At 43.1% G+C, this 21,480-nt stretch overlaps 1 protein-coding gene across 1 annotated transcript in view; it reads left to right on the forward strand.

Moving 5' to 3' along the window:
* The window catches only part of LOC126235822 (transforming growth factor-beta-induced protein ig-h3), a 307,809-nt gene that overhangs the window by 251,391 nt on the left and 34,938 nt on the right, over positions 1-21,480 (forward strand). The window contains exon 2 of the mRNA XM_049944672.1: positions 20,250-20,450. Within this exon, the coding sequence (XP_049800629.1) occupies positions 20,250-20,450 (201 nt within the window). The remainder of the gene's footprint in view (positions 1-20,249; positions 20,451-21,480) is intronic.

A 21,480-nucleotide genomic window follows, 5' to 3' on the forward strand; every position in this document is an offset into this window, starting at 1 on the left:
CATATGAAGTCCGCAACGAGCAAACACAACGATCAACAACGAACAAAAAATGAAAAAAAAATGGTCCCGTGGTTAGCGTGAGCAGCCGCGGATCGAAAGGTCGTTGGTTCAATTCTTCCCTCGAGTGAAAAGTTTACTTTCTTTATTTTCGCAAAGTTATGCTCTGTCCGTTCGTTCATTGACGTCTCTGTTCACTGTAATAAGTTTAGTGTCTGTGTTTTGCGACCGCACTGCAAAACCGTGCGATTAGTAGACTTAAGGACGTGCCTCTCCAATGGGAACCGAAAACATTTGATCGCAAGGTCATAGATCAACCGATTCCTCCACAGGAAAAGACGTCTGATATATTCTATACGGCATGTGCGTCACATGACAGGAATATGTTGTCGACCCACCTAACTTGTACACTTGGCGAATGGGTAAAAAGATTCTTCTACCTTGCCCGATTTATGTTTTCTTGTGGATGTGATAATCACTCCCAAAAAAGTGACGAAAACATAAGAGTTTGTCACATAAACTGCAACAAATGAATTGTCTGAAAATAAAAAATTAAACTTTTGACCCGAGGGAAGACTTGAACCTAGGACCTTCCGATCCGCAGCTGCTAACGCTAACCACGGGACCACGGCGCTCCTGAGCCCCCATTGTCCAAGATTCTGCCTCTACAGCGCATGGACTACTCAGTTTGTATAGTTTGATTGTTTTTTTCATAGTTCCACACAACTTCTTCCTGTTTTCTCGATTGATCTGTGTTCAGTTTTTAAAGGCCTGTCCACTGTGCCAACTTATAACTAAATCTGAGGGGGGTGCGATGTGGAGGTTCTCTTGTCAGCATAACCTCATATACGGAAGTCTGAAGGTTCGGTGTTGGCACTTGATAGCGTGCGCCATCTATAGGCCCCTACACACGCACCAATTAATCGGCCGACCGACCGACCAATTTCGTGGCAGCCTACATAAGTCCCTAGCCAGTGCACTAAGCGATTAAAGCCCCTTCCTGTCGTTTGCTTTGTTTATCTTAAGTTCACTGCGTTTATGTAATACGAGATTGCGCTTGGCTTTACACAGAAACAGGGGTTTTCCTTGACTGTTTTTGGGGTAACAACGCCAAAAGCAAAGAAAGAAACTGTGGGTAAAGACGTAGTTAATGCAAGGAAAGAAATTTACTCATGTTCTGTTACTTAATCATCTGGATCCGACATTTTCATAATTATCTACGAATGAATGAATCATACATTCCGGAGGTGCTGGACATCATCAAACTATTCTTAACGTAAGAGAATATAGTCATGAGAGAGGTTGTTAGTTACGTTATGACTTCTAGCCACTGGCATAAGCTAAGAGGACCTCAAATTCATTGCTGCTGCATTCGCATAATTATCAGTTAAAATGATTCCTGGAACCTGTAACATGATTTACAGTTCCCTGAGGAAATAGATCATGCTAAGGCAAAATGAGTTAAACAGAAGATGTTCATGTAAACGTTATTAATTTATTTATGTATGTAACATAAGAGATGACATGTAAATTTGAGAAACTCATTTCAGATTCGAAGAAGAAAGACCACAAATGGTGGTGGCGCACATCATCTAAGAAATACAACAACAGATAAATAAGAAATGAAGCGTTTAGTAACTGTTAGACATTTAAAAAGTCCCGCAATTTGCTTTTTACAGCAGAGGACTTGGATATGGGTTGGGCAGTTTTAAAACTTATGACAATGAAGCAAGTACACTTTGTGAATTAACGTCAGTTGAAAGTTGACATTTCGGTTTTTAGATCCAATAAGTATCGGAAATAAAACATAAAAATAGAAATACAGAATGTTGATGGACTTATTCTCTTTGTATGCCACGGACACTGTTGCGGATTCGTTAAAAAATGAAGAAAGTACTTCATTTCTTGCATCTTTATTACTGTACTTTCACGACGTGTTCTATAAACATCGGCAGCTTTTAATTTTCTCCAGAAATTCTCTACTTAGTTTCGTCCTCCTCGTACTCTGTCCTACAGGCCCGACATTCCGATAAGGATTGTTCGTCGGTCGGTCGGTGAAAACGCTTACACACATCGAAATTGTCTGTCGGGCGGTCGGTCTGTTGGTGCGAGTGTAGGAGCCTTACCGGAAACATCTGCTCTCTTGTTGATGGACAACCACACCGGTTCGCAGCTGGCGTGTGCCTGAATGCGCTAGAGGATGCAGTGTCGTCGCCCTTCGATGGTGGTTTAGCGTGGAAAGTTGGACTTCGTGCTCCTGCGACGTCAGTCCGATGTATGAAGTTTTGTGCTTGGAGACCTAGACGATCTTTAATGCCTTCCACTACCTTAACCCTTAGAGTAGCACCGGTTTCTGCTTGAAACTGCCGTTTAATTAATTTGTTTTTTCAAGTATCAGTGCCTTTTGCATGAAACCACTGATGCTACTGCAATACAGATACTTCTAGAGACATTTCGAGGTACTTCTAGGCGCTGCACTATAGCAGATAGTTGTAGCGTTCAAAGGAACAGTCGGCGCGGAGATCGTGCTACGTGATTGTAGGAGATTGTGTCCGTACCGAGTCCATTGAATGTAAGTATATCTTAGTTATTGAACGTAAATTTGACGTTGTACTACTGCTTTTATTAGTATTATCGAAATGAAAACACAAGGACAGTACGTAGTTGTGATACAAAGTTTATTAAAATTTAGGCCAATTTTTGCTTGTTATTTAGGACTATAATTAGTTTTAGATATCGTCAGTTCATGGAAGCATCGAGAAGTGAGATTTTCTCTAGGAAAAATGCGAATTTGCTTTCAAATATATCATACGAAATGATGGGCAATTAAATACTGCATTTCTCAGTGGATAAAGGTGAAACCACCTCCTTAAAGCAACTTACAGTTTACTTTTATCATTTTCTTCTTGTATTTGTTTCTTACTATAATAAGAATAATTATGTGATAAATTTTAAAATTATATTTTTTCGTGTTGTCGAGACTCTAAGGGTTAAATATTCTTGATCGTTTGGACAGTGTCCAGCTAAATGCGTGACTGGAATTCTTCATAAATAACGCTTCTTGTGATTTTACGCAAACTCCCTTCCCACATTCGCAGCCAGGTTATACTTACGTCTAAAGAGCCAAGAGCAATGAAAAATGTGCACTCCCGTTTCTCGAGGCACAGAGCAATTTAAGGGCTCATAAACATTTAGTGCGCAAATTTACACCGAAACAATGCTTTGCACAAAAGTATATATATTTCTGCACTGGTGTCCTCGTATCACTGACTGTTTGAACGTTCACAGTCCTACAGTGTTCAGCGTCTCCTACCTCACATTCTCTTTTATTGCCAACAAGACCACATTATGGAGCAGAGTAACGTAGTGCCGTCGACACGACATGGTAGCGTAGTGTGTGTTTCTCACAAACTATGAATATGATTTAACTTTTTTTAGTTGTCATGGAAAATCCAAAACACTGGAATGCTATGCATTTCGTTCATTTTCATGCGCAGAATTTCCTTGCAGTATTATTTAAAAATGTGCAGAAATGAAGTAATACTTGTAAAGCGAATCTGTGCAATCCTAAAGAATGTTCTTAGGCCAGAAAACAGCTATCGCAACAATTTAGGTTGACAGTTGACTAAATGAGTTTAGATTACATTAGACGTACTTTTCGTTCCAGTTTATCCATAGTGAGGAGATACTCTGGGGTGAGAAACATGTCAGAGAACAAGAAAACACAATAAATGTTTACAAATTACGAACAGGTATGCTGATGTACCTTTCACATATCATAAACGAAATTGCCTTTGAGGACGTGGAATCGTTAAAAAAAAAAGCTTATTTACATTCAAAAGGATATAAAACTGGTCACCAAATATTAAATGTTCAATACACTTCGGTACATACAATTCTTTGGCTATTGTTGCCACGCATCATCAAGTAAAAATGTCCGCCCCGATAGCTGCGTGGTCAGCGTGACGGATTGCCGTCCTACGGGCCCGAGTTCGATTCCCGGCTGGATCGGGGATTGTCTCCGCTCAGGGACTGGGTGTTGTGTTGTCTTCAACACCATTTCATCCCCATCCGGCGCGCAGGTCGCCCAATGTGTAATAATACCTGCACGAAGGCGGCCGGACCTGCCCCGTAAGGGGCCTCCCGGCCAATGACAACCAACCGCTCATTTCCATCAAATAAAAATGTAATAAAAACATCTTGCAGCACTTATTTACAACAATCGCATTATTGCACAAAATTTGTACGGAAGTCAAATTGTACTCAATATTCACATTGTGATATTGATAACATACATGCATCAATCGGTTCTGCTAAGAAATCATCAATGGAGCAAAAAATGGTTCAAATGGCTCTGAGCACTATGGGACTTAACATCGTAGGTCATCAGTTCCCTAGAACTTAGAACTACTTAAACCTAACTAACCTAAGGACATCACACGCATCCATGCCCGAGGCAGGATTCGAACCTGCGACCATAGCAGTCCTGCGGTTCCGGACTGAAGCGCCTAGAACCGCACGGCCACCGCGGCCGGCCATCAATGGAGCAGTTGGCCAGCAATAAATCCTTTACTCTTCTCAAACTGAACTTTATTACTATAGCTTTATGGCTGCTGGCGTGTTGGGAATGTGTATTAGTAAATAGTGGGCACCCTTCTGGACCAAAAGTGACTTTAAATTTTCATGAAAGTTATTTCTGGTACTGATTCCATGAACTAAGCTGTTGGTTTCAAAAAAGATGTATTTTTAATGACAAATGTCATTAAGGAATAAATATATTGGGAAGCAGTAGTTGGTACCCTCAGTCCCTAAAACAGCCATCTGCAGGACGTTCTTCAGTTCACACCACAAACCATTCGTATTGCACTTTTTCGGATAGGAAAACTTTAGCTTGGCTTGTCAGTGACACAGAAAATAATCGAATATGACATTATGGAATCAAAGTAAGCATACTACACTAGCTTTTTCTATTTTTATACCATCTATGTTAACATCTCCTTTGCTTGTCATATTTTAAACATATACTGGCAGGGAAACTTAGGTAAGTTCTGAACTGCATATAGCATATTTTTTTAAGTTGACAGAATTGGCTAGGAGCTATTTATTAATGCCCATGAAAATTTCGTTATCCGACCTTTGGAAGGCTATACTCGATTTATTATTTATTGCAATGTTTGCGTACACCGTTTAGAAATTGTAGCGTTTCGTCAGTGAATGCTAAACATAGGAACTGTGGGTTTCCATTAATTTCCTTAACCTGCAGAAAGATGACCATTTAGTGGACACATTTCCCTTCGGCACACTACTTTTATTCTGTTAGTTTCACGTACCTGTTTTACATTACAGCCTTTCGCTGTACTATTTACGGCATGATCTCTTGTTATATAAATCATTTTTAACGGCATTATGCGAACAAAATATGCTGTGCTCGTTGTGACAACGTATGTTTTAATTTCATAGGCTTCCGCGGCCAGAGACATAAGTTTTCTGGGTATGATACCGCGTCATAATGTATAAAACTACTGCTGCTGGAGAAAAACCAACGTTTCGGCCACGGTTGCAGCGGACTGCAGCTGGGTCTACTGGTGCGTTCTAGCTATACAGTACCCTTTATATTTTGTTATTGTTCACTGCGCATGCCATTACGTCATAATTTTACAAAGGTAGTTAGTTTCATTGGTCACTTAAGGAAGAAGGAGAGGGGACTTTATTTTAATAGGTTATTGCGGTGGAGGGAGAACGTAACCTCTGTTCTCTATTAGCTCTTATGTGACATGACTGCGAATCATCGTCGAATGAGAAGTTGGCTGCTGTTTACCAACTGCTGGACGTCGGCCGCGCGGCGGCAGTTACTCGCTGGTACAGCTCGTGCCTCGTGTTGACTGTGCGGTCTGTTGGGCTCTGATTGCTGGAAGATTTAAGATTAAACACCCCAATAACATGAACAGGGAGGATGGACTCAGGCTTGCCCCATCTTGGCTGCCAGCAATCAGAACCCAACAGGCAACACTATCAACACGAGGCACGAGCACTAACGGCGAGCAACTGCCGCCGCGCGGCCGACGTCCAGCAGTTGGTAAACAGCAGCCAACTTCTCATTCGACGGAGACCACCAGTCATGGTACATAACACACGAGCCAGTAGACAACAGAGGTTATGTTCTCATGTTCTCCCTCCACCGCAATAACCTATTAAAATAAAATTCCCTCTCCTTCTTCCTTAAGTGACAAATGAAACTAACTACATTTTCAAAATCATGACAGAATGGCATGCGCAGTGAACAGTAACAACAGACTATAAATGACACTGCGTAGCTAGAACGCACCATTAGACCCAGAAGAAGGCCGCTGCAACCGTGGCCGAAACGTTGGTTTTTCTCCAGCAGCAGCAGCAGCAGCAGCAGTAGTGTGATACATTATGACGCGGTACCATACCCAGAAAACTTTTATGTCGAACGTAAGTTTTCTTCTGAGAGCCATAAGGAACCTGAGTAAATAAGTGATAATTTCACTTGCTCATATAACAACACTAACATGTTTGGGAAACCCGTGTAATTATCCGTTTTTTCGGTAATGTAATCTGATAATTTTTTTTACAGATTCTGAGCAAGTGGTAGGAGCGTAGAGCGTGTAACGGAAATTTTTAGTTAATTTTCTCGACTTAAACGCCTTCCGGAATAGAATGGTTGTTCAGAAAGGGAATGAGACTACTGGGGCCTGGATTCAGAAGCTGTCCTGGCGCTCTGCTGAATGAATGTTCCAGTTAAATAATAGGAAGCCTAAACCAGGATGGCCGATTAGCCTCGTCTCTTCCAGGACACGTTCGTCACGTTGACTGCAACATTACCTAGCACTAATGTACACAGCCATAACTCGCTGTAAGATTGACCTTATGTTTATTTTCGTCAGGTAAATGAGCCCCCACGAATGGTCAAATCCACAACTCCTGTGGATATATTTCTTCATAGGCGTTGTTTTTGTCCAGAATTACATGTTCACAGCTCATCGGTTTGTAGCCACTGGCAGAACTCGAGAGGACGTCAAATTCGGTGCTGTTGTAGCCCCATAATTATATGACGTGATTCCTGAAACCTGCAGTGTCATTTATAGTTGCCAGAGGAAATACATCATGGTAAAGCAAAATAAATGAAACAAAAGATGTTCATGCAAGCTTTATAAATTTATATATGTAAGCATGAAATTGCACATGTAAGTTTAAAAACTCATTTTAAATTGGAAGAAGAAAGACTATAGATGTGGTGGCCTACATCTAATAAATACAGCAGATGCATAAGAAATTTAGGAACGGTTAGAACTGAAAAAAAAGAAAAAACGCTTTGCTCTTCGTGGCAGAAGGCTTGGTTATAGGCTGGACTTAAACACTTACAACAATGAAGCAAGTATATTTTATAAACAAATGCCCATTGACTGTCTATATTTCGGATCCGTATGTCACATGAAACGATTATGGATTTGTTAAAAATGAAACAAGTGCTTGTCCCAAAAGCATTTTCAGTCTTCAGATTTTTCCAGAAACTCTGTTACTAAAGTTTCGTCCACCTCGCACAGTCATGTGTACTATACAAGAATTTGATCTAATGCTGAGTGACAAGACCAACTTGTGTCGGGTGGTTTGCCGTAGGGCACAGTTTATGGGGTGGGATGTCGGCTGTTGAGTAGTCCTACTGGACCGTCATCCCGGCAAGAAAACTTGGTCGTTCGGTGGCCAAAGCGTCTACACACGTCCAATTTATCGGTCGGTCGGTTGGTGCGTGTGTAGGGGTCTTTCTGTAGATCTCATCTGGCTTCGAACAATTCGTTACAATCTAGTATGACGGTGTTGTTTTCACTACAAATAAAAGAAGAAAATTCAGATGTTATGATGTGCGTGCCCATGTTGTTGTTGTGGTCTTCAGTCCTCAGACTGGTTTGATGCAGCTCTCCATGCTACTCTATCCTGTGCAAGCTTCATCTCCCAGTACCTACTGCAGCCTACATCCTTCTGCATCTGCTTAGTGTATTCATCTCTTGGTCTCCCTCTACGATTTTTACCCTCCACGCTGCCCACCAATACTAAATTGGTGATCCCTTGATTCCTCAAAACATGTCCTACCAACCGATCCATTCCTCTAGTCACGTTGTGCCACAAACTACTACTCTCCCCAATTGTATTCAGTACCTCCTCATTAGTTATGTGATCTACCCATCTAATCTTCAGCATTCTTCTGTAGAACCACATTTCGAAAGCTTCTAGTCTCTTCTTGTCGAAACTATTTATCGTCCACGTTTCACTTCCATACATGGCTACACTCCATACAAATACTTTCAGAAAACACTTCCTGTCATTTAAATCTATACTCGATGTTAACAAATTTCTCTTCATCAGAAATGCTTTCCTTGCCATTGCCAGTCTACATTTTATGTCCTCTCTACTTCGACCATCATCAGTTACTTTGCTTCCCAAATACTCAGGGTACCCTCCGCCACACACCGTCAGGTGGCTTGCGGAGTATGGATGTAGATGTAGAATAGCAAAACTCCTTTACTACTTTAAGTGTCTCATTTCCTAATCTAATTCCCTCAGCATCACCCGACTTAATTCGACTACATTCCATTATCCTCGTTTTTCTCTTGTTGATGTCCATCTTATATCCTCCTTTCAAGACACTGTCCATTCCGTTCAACTGCTCTTCCAAGTCCTTTGCCGTCTCTGACAGAATTACAATGTCATCGACGAACCTCAAAGTTTTTATATCTTCTCCATGGATTTTAATACCTACTCCGAATTTTTCTTTTGTTTCCTTTACTGCTTGTTCAATATACAGATTGAATAACATCGGGGATAGGCTACACCTCTGTCTCACTCCCTTCCCAACCACTGCTTCCCTTTCATACCCATCGACTATTATAACTGCCATCTGGTTTCCGTACAAATTGTAAATATCCCTTCGCTCCCTGTATTTTACCCCTACCACCTTTAGAATTTGAAAGAGAGTATTCCAGTCAACATTGTCAAAAGCTTTCTCCAAGTCTACAAATGCTAGAAACGTAAGTTTGCCTTTTCTTAATCTAGTTTCTAAAATAAGTCGTAGGATCAGTATTGCCTCACGTGTTCCCACATTTCTACGGAATCCAAACTGATCTTCCCCGAGGTCGGCTTCTACCAGTTTTTCCATTCGTCTGTAAAGAATTCGTGATAATATTTTGCAGCCGTGACTTATTAAACTGATAGTTTGATAATTTTCACATCTGTCAACACCTGCTTTCTTTGGGATTGGAATTATTATATTCTTCTTGAAGTCTGAGGGTATTTCGCCTGTCTCATACATCTTGCTCACCAGATGGTAGAGTATTGTCAGGACTGGCTCTCCCAAGGCTGTCAGTTGTTCTGACGGCATGTTGTCTACTCCCGGTGCCTTGTTTCGACTTAAGTCTTTCAGCGCCCATATACAAGGAGAATTCCAAAGTGAAGACAATTTTTCAGAAGAAACTTGAGTGCTTGGAATCAATCGTTCCTGTAGTAGGAAAATAGGCGGCGAATTACACAATTATCGCAACTGTATTTACGACTGCCCTGACGACGTAACTGGCTCGAAGGAACTGAAACGTCAGCGCCGTTTATCGCTTGATGATGAGCACTGCTTCCGGCCGGGAGCCGAGAAGCCCTGCTCTGTGGTTGTTTTCGATTTGATCACAACCGGCAGCGGGAGAAACCTGCGGTCGACGTGCGCCTTTCGTGGGAACGCGAAGGCAGTCCGGTCGCGACTGCGTTCGCTTAGTCAGCCGATTCCTGGGAAGGAAATCGGGTCCAGGGCCGGCCGTGTGTCATCGCCCGGAATGCGGTGGCGCCGCTGCGGAGAGTGCACTGCGAGGTGTCTACGCGGAGTCCGGGTTTCACTGCGCCCAGCTGGCTTGATAGAGAGAGAGAGAGAGAGAGAGAGAGAGACGAAAGGAAGACACTCTGTACCTTAATAAGTTCGAAACAAAATGACTTACTCACTTCTCGTAGCTGGGGTTCAGTGATGCAAAATTTTGTGAATGACGTCATTGTTGCCTCCTGATGTAAAATTGCTTATTAGTACAATCCACTGTTGTAGTTATGGCCATATGGCCTTCATTAATTGGAAATAATTTAGTACATGTAAAGGGCTAAAAATTTGACTTCCACGGTGTCCATTAAATTTCCAGTTCCAAAACGCTGTAGAAAGAGAACCACTGCTCAGGAAAATTTGAGCAATACATGGCGCTGTAAGCGTTAGAATATGCACACCAACAGACGCGCACCACTCGGCTCTTCCTCAGTGTGCGTACGAAACGTCCAGCATGGCTGTCTTAAAGATCATGCGCCGCTTGTAGAGCTCTTTTACAAGAACGGCGACTGTGTACCAGTAGCTCTGCGGAAGTTACAAACGCCTAAGAGTTATGAAAAAGGGCATTGTTCCGATGTCTGCTAAGAGTTTCGAGAAAATTTTCAAAAATCGAAAAGGCAGGTTCTTTTCCGAACTGCAGTGTGGTAGAGGGATGGAAACAGTTTATCCGACGTTGTCGAAAATGTGGCCACAGCATTGCAGGTGGTGTCGACACTTTCTCCGTGCAGCTTATTTACTTAAATACCTTTTCCACCAGTAGACCCAATTCAAAAGCTGAAGTGGTTATGAGGAACCAGCCTCAGCCATCAGTGAAAATGGAAATGCCGTGTGGCTAGGGCCTCCCGTCAGGTAGACCGTTCGCCTGGTGCAAGTCTTTCGAGTTGACGCCACTTCGGCGACTTGCGTGTCAATGGGGATGAAATGATGATGAAAGACACCCAACACCCAGTCATCACGAGGCAGAGAAAATCCCTGGCCCCGCCGGGAAGCGAGAACGCTACCGCAAGACCACGAGATGCGGACAGCCATCAGTAATCCCTATCCTTAATCACGACGACCACGATTTCATAATTGTAGAACCACAATAAACGTGTCTTCTTGATAGAACCATAGTAGATAATTGTGTGAATTTTGTATACAAGAACTGCATAAAATTGAATTTTAACGATTACGTTACAGCGCATGGAACTAAATTTTGAAACTTAAAGTAGCTATTTAAAAAAAAAGACAGTAATGTTAAGAAGTGGATGTAACTACATTGCATATATACTTAGCTGTGTCTTGAGAGCTTTTCAATTCCTACATTTAATTTTTCCTCAGCTTAGTGGAGGCATCGAAGGAAGTAGGAGTAATCCATCTAACTACAAACCTATATCACTGACGTCGGTTTGCAGTAGGGTTTTGGAGCATAAACTGTATTCAAACATTATGAATCACCTCGAAGGGAACGATCTATTGATACGTAATCAGCATGGTTTCAGAAAACATCGTTCTCGTGCAACGCAGCTAGCTCTTTATTCGCACGAAGTAATGGCCGCTATCGACAGGGGATCTCAAATTGATTCCGTGTTTCTAGATTTCCGGAAAGCTTTTGACACCGTTCCTCACAAGCGACTTCTAATCAAGCTGCGGGCCTATGGGGTATCGTCTCAGTTGTGCGACTGCATTCGTGATTTCCTGTCAGGAAGGTCGAAGTTCGTAGTAACAGACGGCAAATCATAGAGTAAAACTGAAGTGATATCAGGTGTTCCCCAGGGAAGTGTCCTGGGACCTCTGTTGTTCCTGATCTATATAAATGACCTGGGTGACAATCTGAGCAGTTCTCTTACGTTGTTCGCAGATGATGCTGTAATTTACCGTCTAGTAAGGTCATCCGAAGACCAGTATCAGTTGCAAAGCGATTTAGAAAAGATTGCTGTATGGTGTGGCAGGTGGCAGTTGACGCTAAATAACGAAAAGTGTGAGGTGATCCACATGAGTCCCAAAAGAAATCCGTTGGAATTCGATTACTCGATAAATAGTACAATTCTCAAGGCTGTCAATTCAACTAAGTACCTGGGTGTTAAAATTACGAACAACTTCAGTTGGAAAGACCACATAGATAATATTGTGGGGAAGGCGAGCCAAAGGTTGTGTTTCATTGGCAGGACACTTAGAAGATGCAACAAGTCCACTAAAGAGACAGCTTACACTACACTCGTTCGTCCTCTGTTAGAATATTGCTGCGCGGTGTGGGATCCTTACCAGGTGGGATTGACGGAGGACATCGAAAGGGCGCAAAAAAGGGCAGCTCGTTTTGTATTATCACGTAGTAGGGGAGAGAGTGTGGCAGATATGATACGCGAATTGGGATGGAAGTCATTACAGCAAAGACGTTTTTCGTCGCGGCGAGATCTATTTACGAAATTTCAGTCACCAACATTCTCTTCCGAATGCGAAAATATTTTGTTGAGCCCAACCTACATAGGTAGGAATGATCATCAAAATAAAATAAGAGAAATCAGAGCTCGAACAGAAAGGTTTAGGTGTTCGTTTTTCCCGCGCGCTGTTCGGGAGTGGAATGGTAGAGAGATAGTATGATTGTGGTTCGACGAACCCTCTGCCAAGCACTTAAATGTGAATTGCAGAGTATTCATGTAGATGTAGATGAATTGAGTCCCACATTCTCATTGCGAAACTTAAACTTGCATTGTTCTAGGTTATTTGTATATTTAAGTCTATCCTTTTTTGTTCGACGACAGAAGTTAGTCATTCCCACTAAGATTCGTGTTATTCCGAAACAAAACGCCTAGTACCCCGTTAATGTCTACGTATAGAATTGTAGTTACTATGTGTGTTCGTAATAGATACCAATGACGGCTGTTTCAAGAGTTAGAGGATAACTTGTTTCAAGAAAGTCTAGCAGCGAACCTCGCCTGGGTTGCCAGATGTTCGTGCTGAGGTATGAGCTTAGGTTGTTTTGTAATTCCATTCATATCACTGCTGTGATTTATTCATTCATTTGCTGTAGAATTATATACTGTTGTGGGCATATTATAAGAGGATATTGAATCGTGTAAGAACGATTGCTTCTTCGCATCAAAAGCTAACTAAGAAATGTTAAAAACAAATAAGGTTGAGCGGAATAAATTAAGAACGGAACTCTCGTAGCCTGACAGAGAGCCGAAGATTACCTTCAAAAGTGATTTGACTGTGAAAAGTATCCTTTTTAAGATTTTCAGTTACGTGGATGCAGGAACTGTAACTCCTACATTAGAAAAAAGTACAACCGCCAGATGTACTGTGCATGAAATTTATTCGCAGTTGCGAATATGGGCAACTATGAGCTGTACAATAGAGTGATGACAATGAAAATTTGTGCCGGACCAGGACTCGAACTCAGATTTCCTGCTTATCGCAAGCGGTCGTCTTACTATTTCGCTATCCGTGCACGACTCACAGCTAAGCCCGAACTTCCATATGTTGTCAACCATGCGCCTACAACCTGTACTCATGCAACCGTTATGTATATTCCCGTACAGGGGAAACATTTTACATGAAAGTCGATTACCTGGTGACTGCGGATAATTACGATATTGTAGTGCCTATGTTGTTCCGAATTAGGATGCAAAGTTCATTCGGACATGCAGATATGCTGAGTCGCCGCCGTACCTGTTCCTTCGGACATGCATGCTATGTGGTGAGCTGATAACCTCTCTTCGTGTATTTCAACCGTATAATCCTATATTGAGCCTGCTGACACAGTCACCATGACAACGGAAGATGCAGAAACTATTAGTTCAGATGTTACCACAAACGGCCTCTATTCGCATGTATAATTGGGTCGGCAGCAATCAGTCCCGTTACAGCTGTTCGTGTCCGCTTGCTATAGCTGCGGTGCACTGACGCACCAATAAATATGCCAAATGAAGCCCTAGTAATTTATACCTCGAACACACGGATTTCATTGGAATAAGTTATTGGCTGTGGAATAGTGAGATCTCGTCGTCCAATTTGGTGTAGTCAATTTTATGATTAATCTGAATACGTGCTTAATGCTCGTATACTGACATTCATGACAGTAGCTATTCCAATAAAATTGAATTGCTTGATTAGGCCTCTAACCAGTATAGTAATTACCTGCTCTCCCCTTTATCACTAAATAATGCAACTGCGTTTTTGACACTGTAGGTGAGGTGGGATAGAAATCACACACACACACACACACACACACATATATATATATATATATATATATATATATATATATATATATATATATATATATATATATATATATATATATATAATATGCGTGCGCGCGCGCGTTCCTCACCTGCACCGTCGCATTCTCATTACAGTTCAACATTAATGAAAAATAAACATTTTGATTATTAGAGAAATTGACAATTGGTAGGTAGCTGTAAAATTAGTGTCCAGCAACGACGTGCAATGGTACCAACCAATGTACGGAGAAAAATCGCTATCTTCCTGTTACACAGTATACAATCTAGAAATTAACTTTCAAGCGGTGCTTGCTCCTTTATGATGTAAGCTTCTTTATCCATCTGCTACTGATTAGAATCGCATAATGGTTTGGAGTTTACGTTAAAACGTAGGTCTCCCTATCACTGGCAGGTCAGACAGTTTTAAGGTTGGAGGGTGTGGCTGTGGCAGTATATTAAATGCCAGACTACTCGGGTTCCATCTCTGCTCATTCGTAGGATTTTTCTCTTATCACTTCTTTCATCTCTGGCAATGTTTGTTCTACTGTCGCATTCTCACAATACAGGAACTCTAAAACAGCACACTGCTTCACACGAACAGGTGCAGAAGCCATTTTGACGAAATGCTGCGACAGCGCGACTTGCAGAAGCAGATTGAATTAAATTTGAATACCAACTGGAAGAATGTTTCTGTGACTTCTGTGAACAGCAAAAGTGTGGAACAAAAGTATCATTTCTGAAAAAAAAAAATGTTGTGCATATCTTTGTGAGTGGCCCTCGCACAATTGTACAATTCCTAGGTTTAGTTGATTGCAGACGGCCTCTCCCTACAAACACGTTGGCAAAACTTGGAATGACATTCCAGAACTTCATAAAATACACTCAATGTTTCCATTGGCAGCAAAGGAAGTCAAAAACTAAGACCATTTTTAAAGTAACTTTTATCGCGGAAGCAACTTTTCAAGTAACATAATTACTCTAAAGAACCTCTTACAACCTCTATGCCAGGTATGAGCGCTAGCACTGTGGTCGCGCTCCTGCCTAGCGCTCAGAGTTCTGTGGTGAATGGGTTCAAATTTGGTTCAAATGGCTCTGAGCACTATGCGACTTTACTTCTGAGGTCATCAGTCGCCTATAACTTAGAACTAATTAAACCTAACTAACCTAAGGACATCACACACATCCATACCCGAGGCAGGATTCGAACCTGCGACCGTAGCGGTCGCTCGGCTCCAGACTGTAGCGCCCAGAACTGCACGACCACTCCGGCCGGCTGTGGTGAATGGGGCTCAGGGCCGAGGAGGAACTGGAAATTGAAGGCAGTACCAGAAAACCGCTACAGGAGACAGTCGACTTGTCAAAAACCAAGCAGTTTTCTGGCAACACTACTTGCGTTAGATTAATGGTCTGCATTGGGGATACGCACTTGCCAAAAAGGAAAGTGGAAAAGCAACATCGTTCAGTTCTGAATGGGAATTGCGTTACTTTTCCTATCTTTCAAAGGCTTTGCAAAGTGCTTACTATGCCATCGCACTATTATGAGATGGAAAAACGCTTTTTCGAAGGTCATTACAACACCAAAGAGACGATATGATGCACTTGTCTGACGAACGACAGCAACTGCTAGCTAAACTGAAAGCGGCCATTACATAAAGAAACTGAATTACGGATGAGTAGCGTGGTGACAAAATCTTCTATCCTTGGCATCACACAATATCTGAACTCATTGTGTCTTAATGGAAAGAGAGAATCATTTGGTAACAGATATGGCGGACAAGACTGTTGTTAAACAAAAAGTAATTCTACAGAAAGAATAGGTTGAGGTTCATACTGTGGCACATTTCCCGTAACTCGAGACAGTTCCTTGTGGACCAAACATGGATAGGTTTCAGTAATTGAAACGTTTCATCATGAACCCTCGAAGATATTCCAAGACATTGCACAACTAAAGACGGATTTCGATTTATTTGTTACATCATTCTCGCATTTGGCTGCTAATGTGCCTCATTACTTCTAACTTGAGCTGACAGATGTACAGTACAGCACTCATCCCAACGGCCTGTTTGTCCAATCCAGGAATTTACAAGACTATGCTACTCCAAGAGCAATATCATGGACTGCACTGACAGACAATTGAAGTTATTTCGAAGTTTGGTTCAACACGTGGGCGAACGGTTTTCTTTCTTTTTTTCTGTTATGAAAGTGACGTAGTCCCAGCAACTTCCAGGTTTAACAGATCTTAATCTGCGTAAGTCCCCGTGTTTGACTCTACTACGAACCATAGTTCGAGATATATTACGTATTCTAAAATAGAAGTGGGTTTAAATATATAAGCATCATAACTTAAATGCCTGTATGTAAAGCTGCTCACCATATTAGCACTGTAAATGTAAATGCCGTGTGGCTAGGGCGTCCCGTTGTGTGTACCGTTCGCCTGGTGCAAGTCTTTCGAGTTGACGCCACTTCGGCGACTTGCGTGTCGATGGGGATGAAATGATAAGGACAACACAACACCCAGTCCCTGAGCGGAGAAAATCTCCAAACCAACCGGGAATCGAACCCGGGCCGGTAGGTATGACACATTCCGTCGCGCTGACCACTCAGCTACCAGGGGCGGACATATATTAGCACTATGTAATATACTTACTTAACTAAGTAATAAAAGCTTCGACAGTAAAATAAAATTTTGAAAATAAACATACTTCATAAATTCCTGCTTACAGAAGTATGCTGCAGTATTCGCTCCTTAACGAGCAGTTGCACTGTGCTGCAAACACGCCTTCTTAAGCTTGCCGCGTGTGCGGCCTTCATCATGTAGCCGTCTCACACAGATGCTCTGAACATTACAGTGGAGGGGTTATGGTTCAAATGGCTCTCAGCACTATGGGACTTAACATCTGAGGCCATGAGTCCCCTAGAACTTAGAACTACTTAAACCTAACTAACCTAAGGACATCACACACATCCATGGCCGAGGCAGGATTCGAACCTGCGACCGTAGCGGTCGCGCGGTTCCAGACTGAAGCGCCTAGAACAGTTCGGCCACTATCGGGGTGGAGGGGTTAGCCGCGGTGCCGGGTATACTGGAGTGCACTGTCGGAGCGCAAATCTTGTTCAGGCCTGCTCCAAGCACTTTGTCCGCCCCTTGATAAGCTTCCTAAATGTGTTTTGGAAGCAGTTTTATGGCACCATAAACACACACTCTTGCACCACCTCCAAAACCTCATCTTCCACAAATACTTGGATTCACTCAGGTGCTCCTCCATCGAACTAATCGGCGAAAACCACTAGTAGCTAGATCAGGGCTGTACGGTACGTGCTCGCGCAGCTCAAAACCAATATTATTAGTGCACTGGATTGTTTTTTCTTAGGGCCTCACCCTAAAGCAAACCAAACCTTCTGGAAGCTTTCATTGTGGGTTTCAAGTATCTCAGTACTTGCCACTATTCACTATTTTGCCTCAGTAGCGCCACAGTCGGGTAAATCTATTTTGGCGAGGTACTGTTAGTACTTGCTCAGTTATTCCTCACAATTTGTTTGCATTCTTGAGATCCTATTCAGCATTTTTTTAGACAGTGCGGTATGGATAGGGACTGTTTGTTATGAGCAGACATAAGGGAAATTGGCTGCTGTTCATAAACAGCTGGAGGCTGTTTTGGCCACAGTCTACATTCTTCTGGCCACTGCTCGAGGCAGCGACGGTAACAGGGCGCAGCTGTCGACCCTGGTGTCCGGGTTGTCGCTGTATCTTCTAATAAGCACTATCTGACTACTTCGTCTTCACTCGAGAGTGAATGGCAGACAGCGGTGGATTCGCGTGTCACTGGGCGGAAGACAAAAAGGAACGGGCTGCACGGCTGGTCGTTACGCTTCAACTATTATTAGAGGTGCTACCCAGTGTTGATAACACTTGTGAGCCAACATGGGATGCCTCTCCTGTTGGGCCAGCGTCCGATTTTCCTGTCCAGACCGGATAAGTGCAAAGGGCAGGTTTGCTAGTCATTAAGAGCGCCAGCGTTAGGAGTGTGATGGAACCCTTTAGGGAAATAGCATGCAGGGCAGGAAGGAATGCTCGTGTATACTCAGTATGTTTGCCGGGTGGTCCCTTTCCGTGACGTGGAAGGGGCCATCCCAGCGACTATAGTGTGCAGTGGGTGCGACCCCCTGAAAACAGTGGCACGAATGACGCCTGCAAATTGGATTTTGAGTCCATCTTCAGTTCCTTTCGGCGGATGGCTGGTTTGGTGAAGACAACTAACAAAGCACGTGGTGCAGACTAAGCTGACTATTTGTGGCATCGTACCCAGGGTCGATCATTCTCCTCTGGTTTCGGGCAGAGTGAAATGTCCAAACTCAGCGAAGGCATTGGATGGAAAATTCTCAACGTCTGCTATCTGGTGCAGAATTGTAGGGTTCCCCCTAAAAGGTCAGGTGTGCACCACACGCAGGAAGCGGCTACGAGAATAGCGGAGTTGAGAGGCACGCAAATATAGATAAATATTAGGGAAAACCCCCCCTTGGGATTAGCGACGGATTGTCTGCCGAAATCGAAGTTAAATCAGCAGCAATATTTTCAGAGAATGCTCGTCTTCGAAGCTAGGATATAGGAACGGTTAATATGATATTAATAAACTGCAGGAGCTTCCACGGAAAGAACCCAGAATTAGTATCGCTTATTGAAGATAAGGCCCAGATAATATTAGGAACAGAACGTTGGTTGAAACCGGAAGTGAATACTAAAGAAATCCTAAGTTCAGATTGGAATACCTGCAGTAAGGATAGGTTAATCGCGTATTTATTGCAGTGAAGAATTCGATAATACTAAGCGAGGTCACGCATTCCGAATGTGAGTTAATCTGGGTGCAGTTAGGCATCAACTGCCCGGCGGTGAGCCCATCCACGTGGGCGAGCCATCACTTGAGCAAATGAAAAAGTGTCCTTTTTTAGCGTAACTTCTAATTTCTCTTCGAAACTCTTAAATGTTAATGCTATTTTATTCTGCGAAAGTTAGTCGTCAGATTTGGAAATTAATGATGTAAGAACATAAACGCTTCAGTTAAACTTTTTTGGGGGGAGGGAGTCAGGGAGGACATCTCATCTCACATTTGGCTACACGCCCGCATATCTTTAATTCGTGTCAGAGGCATCAGTTACAAGGAAGGTAACGAAAAGCTTAACACTTACACACAAGTGTGCATACACCATAGGCATTAATGCATTTAAACATGGAAATAGAGAAACATGACAGTAATTAAATAAAATTGAGCAACAAGTGTGCCACGTCCAAGGCTTAATAGTTGGCATACAATCGCAAGTATCTGTACCTGAGTAAACACTCGTAAATACATTTAAGGGTAGACGAATTAACAAACATTAAAAAATTATTTTCGCGCAGAAACAGACTACGTCCAAGGCATTAACGTTGGCCAGAATTAATCATCTTCGGTGTATGACGACGTTCACAAATGGCGATTGGGCTGGTGAGACATTGAGACATTGTCTGCTCCGCCCCACACTCACAGGTTTTAGGTCCACTAGCGAGATACCAAACAGTGGGTGAGTATCAGAGGTCAAACATCTACTCCTTTTGCTTGCGTACATGCTTCACACTTCATGTCAGGCGGAGTTATACCTGCTGGTACATGCACGTGCTCCACATTAGTTGGTCTCAGGCATCCAGTGATTATGCGTCACGTCTCATTCTGAACAGTGTCCACCTGCCCAGCATGTCAAGTATTATGTCAGACAAGCACTGCACATTCGCCCGCAGAATAGCACAACGTCAATGCAGGAGTCCGGATAGTGGCTGGTTGTTGACCCCTGTTAGGTTCCCTTAGTGTCCGTACGATATTATTCCATTCCAGCGGAGTGGTTGGACATACTCTGCATCCAGGAGACACATCGGGATTTTCAGGATAGGCGCCCCAAAATACTTGGCATGATACTTGTCGCAGAACGACCTCGTGGCAGCGCCATTTTTGCGGACCCTCACCTAGACATTAACTCTGCTGGAATCACTGCAAAGGACAATGTCATTGTTTCGATTCAACAGCTATGTAGCAGTAAAAAACGTTTTCTCACGACTTGTCCCCGTATTTACTATAGATGTAGCTGTGAGAGCCTGCAGCAGTGACTGATGTGACGGCTCGGCTGACAGGCGGCTGTTGTTGTTGTTCCAGAGGAGCCGTTCACCATCTTCACCCCGCTGAACAACAACGACACGCAGCCGGCGGCGGAGCGCCTGCTGTCGCAGCCGGCGCAGCTGAAGCGGCTCCTCCTCGACCACATCGTCCTGGGCGTGCGCCTCGACCTCAGTCTCAGCTCTGCGATCCACGTGACCGCGCTCGGCGGCAGGACCATCCACGTGCGCAGGATCAACGGTAAGTCTCCACAGTTCCATCACTGACAAAAAAAAAAAATCAACTCTGGTCGAATTAGAGATCCGTCAAAAAGAAAGGCATTTCAAATCACCTGGGAAAAATACAGAAAACTACCCTGGATAATAATAAAAATAAAAATAATAATAACAATAATATTTCGTGTGGCTCACTGGCCTGGTGGTCTTGGACGCGGCTTCGGCGACTAGCATCTCCCTAACCTACCGCAGTTATCCAATCGGGGACAGGGATCTTAAGTTTAAGGTGAAGTCCAAACCATGTGTCGTTTCTGGCGACTCCTCACACTACTGAGAGATGGAAGCTAGAGTAAATCACAAACTGAAAAATCAACGGTCCGACAGGGATTCGATCCCACGACCTCTTGGTTTCCAGTCAAGCGCTTTTCTGCTAGACTACCAGGCCCAGCTTCAACTGAATAAATTAATGTGAAGTACAAAAATGCGCCTTGGAGACAGTTCAAGAATCTTTGGATGCTGGTTATTTTTCTGTAGTCTTCTCCACCACCCCATCCATTGTTGACATAAGTAGTCGACCTGCGTTGATAGTGGGGAACACCTCTGTGCTTGGTGGGAGACTCAGTAACATTTCTGGTCCTAGGTTTTCACAGAAAGATTGCGTCAGTCCTTGTACTCAGTTTGGATGCGAGTGGATGATTTTCACACTCTCCGTATACATGATCAGTTGCTTAGTCACTGGTGTTCTTTGTATCCGTCTTCATATGTCCAATACCTATCATCATTACACAGTTGCAATACCACATGGGATTACGTCCAGAATCTTGACTATAAAACTTGCAAGTAGATCAAAATTGGTATTGGACCAAGACTCGAATCCGGGAAGTGCTCTATCGACTGATCCAGCCAAGCATGACTCACGATCCATCCTCACAGCTTTGCTTCTGCCATTGCCTTGTCCCCTGCCTTCCAGACTTCACAGAAGTTCTCCTGTGAAACTGCAAGAGTAGCACTCCTGGAAGTACCACCCAGGGGGCTCGCCGCTCTTTGGCGGGTTC

Source organism: Schistocerca nitens, chromosome 2 (assembly GCF_023898315.1).
Source record: "Schistocerca nitens isolate TAMUIC-IGC-003100 chromosome 2, iqSchNite1.1, whole genome shotgun sequence".
NCBI classification, from domain to species: Eukaryota; Metazoa; Arthropoda; class Insecta; order Orthoptera; family Acrididae; genus Schistocerca; species Schistocerca nitens.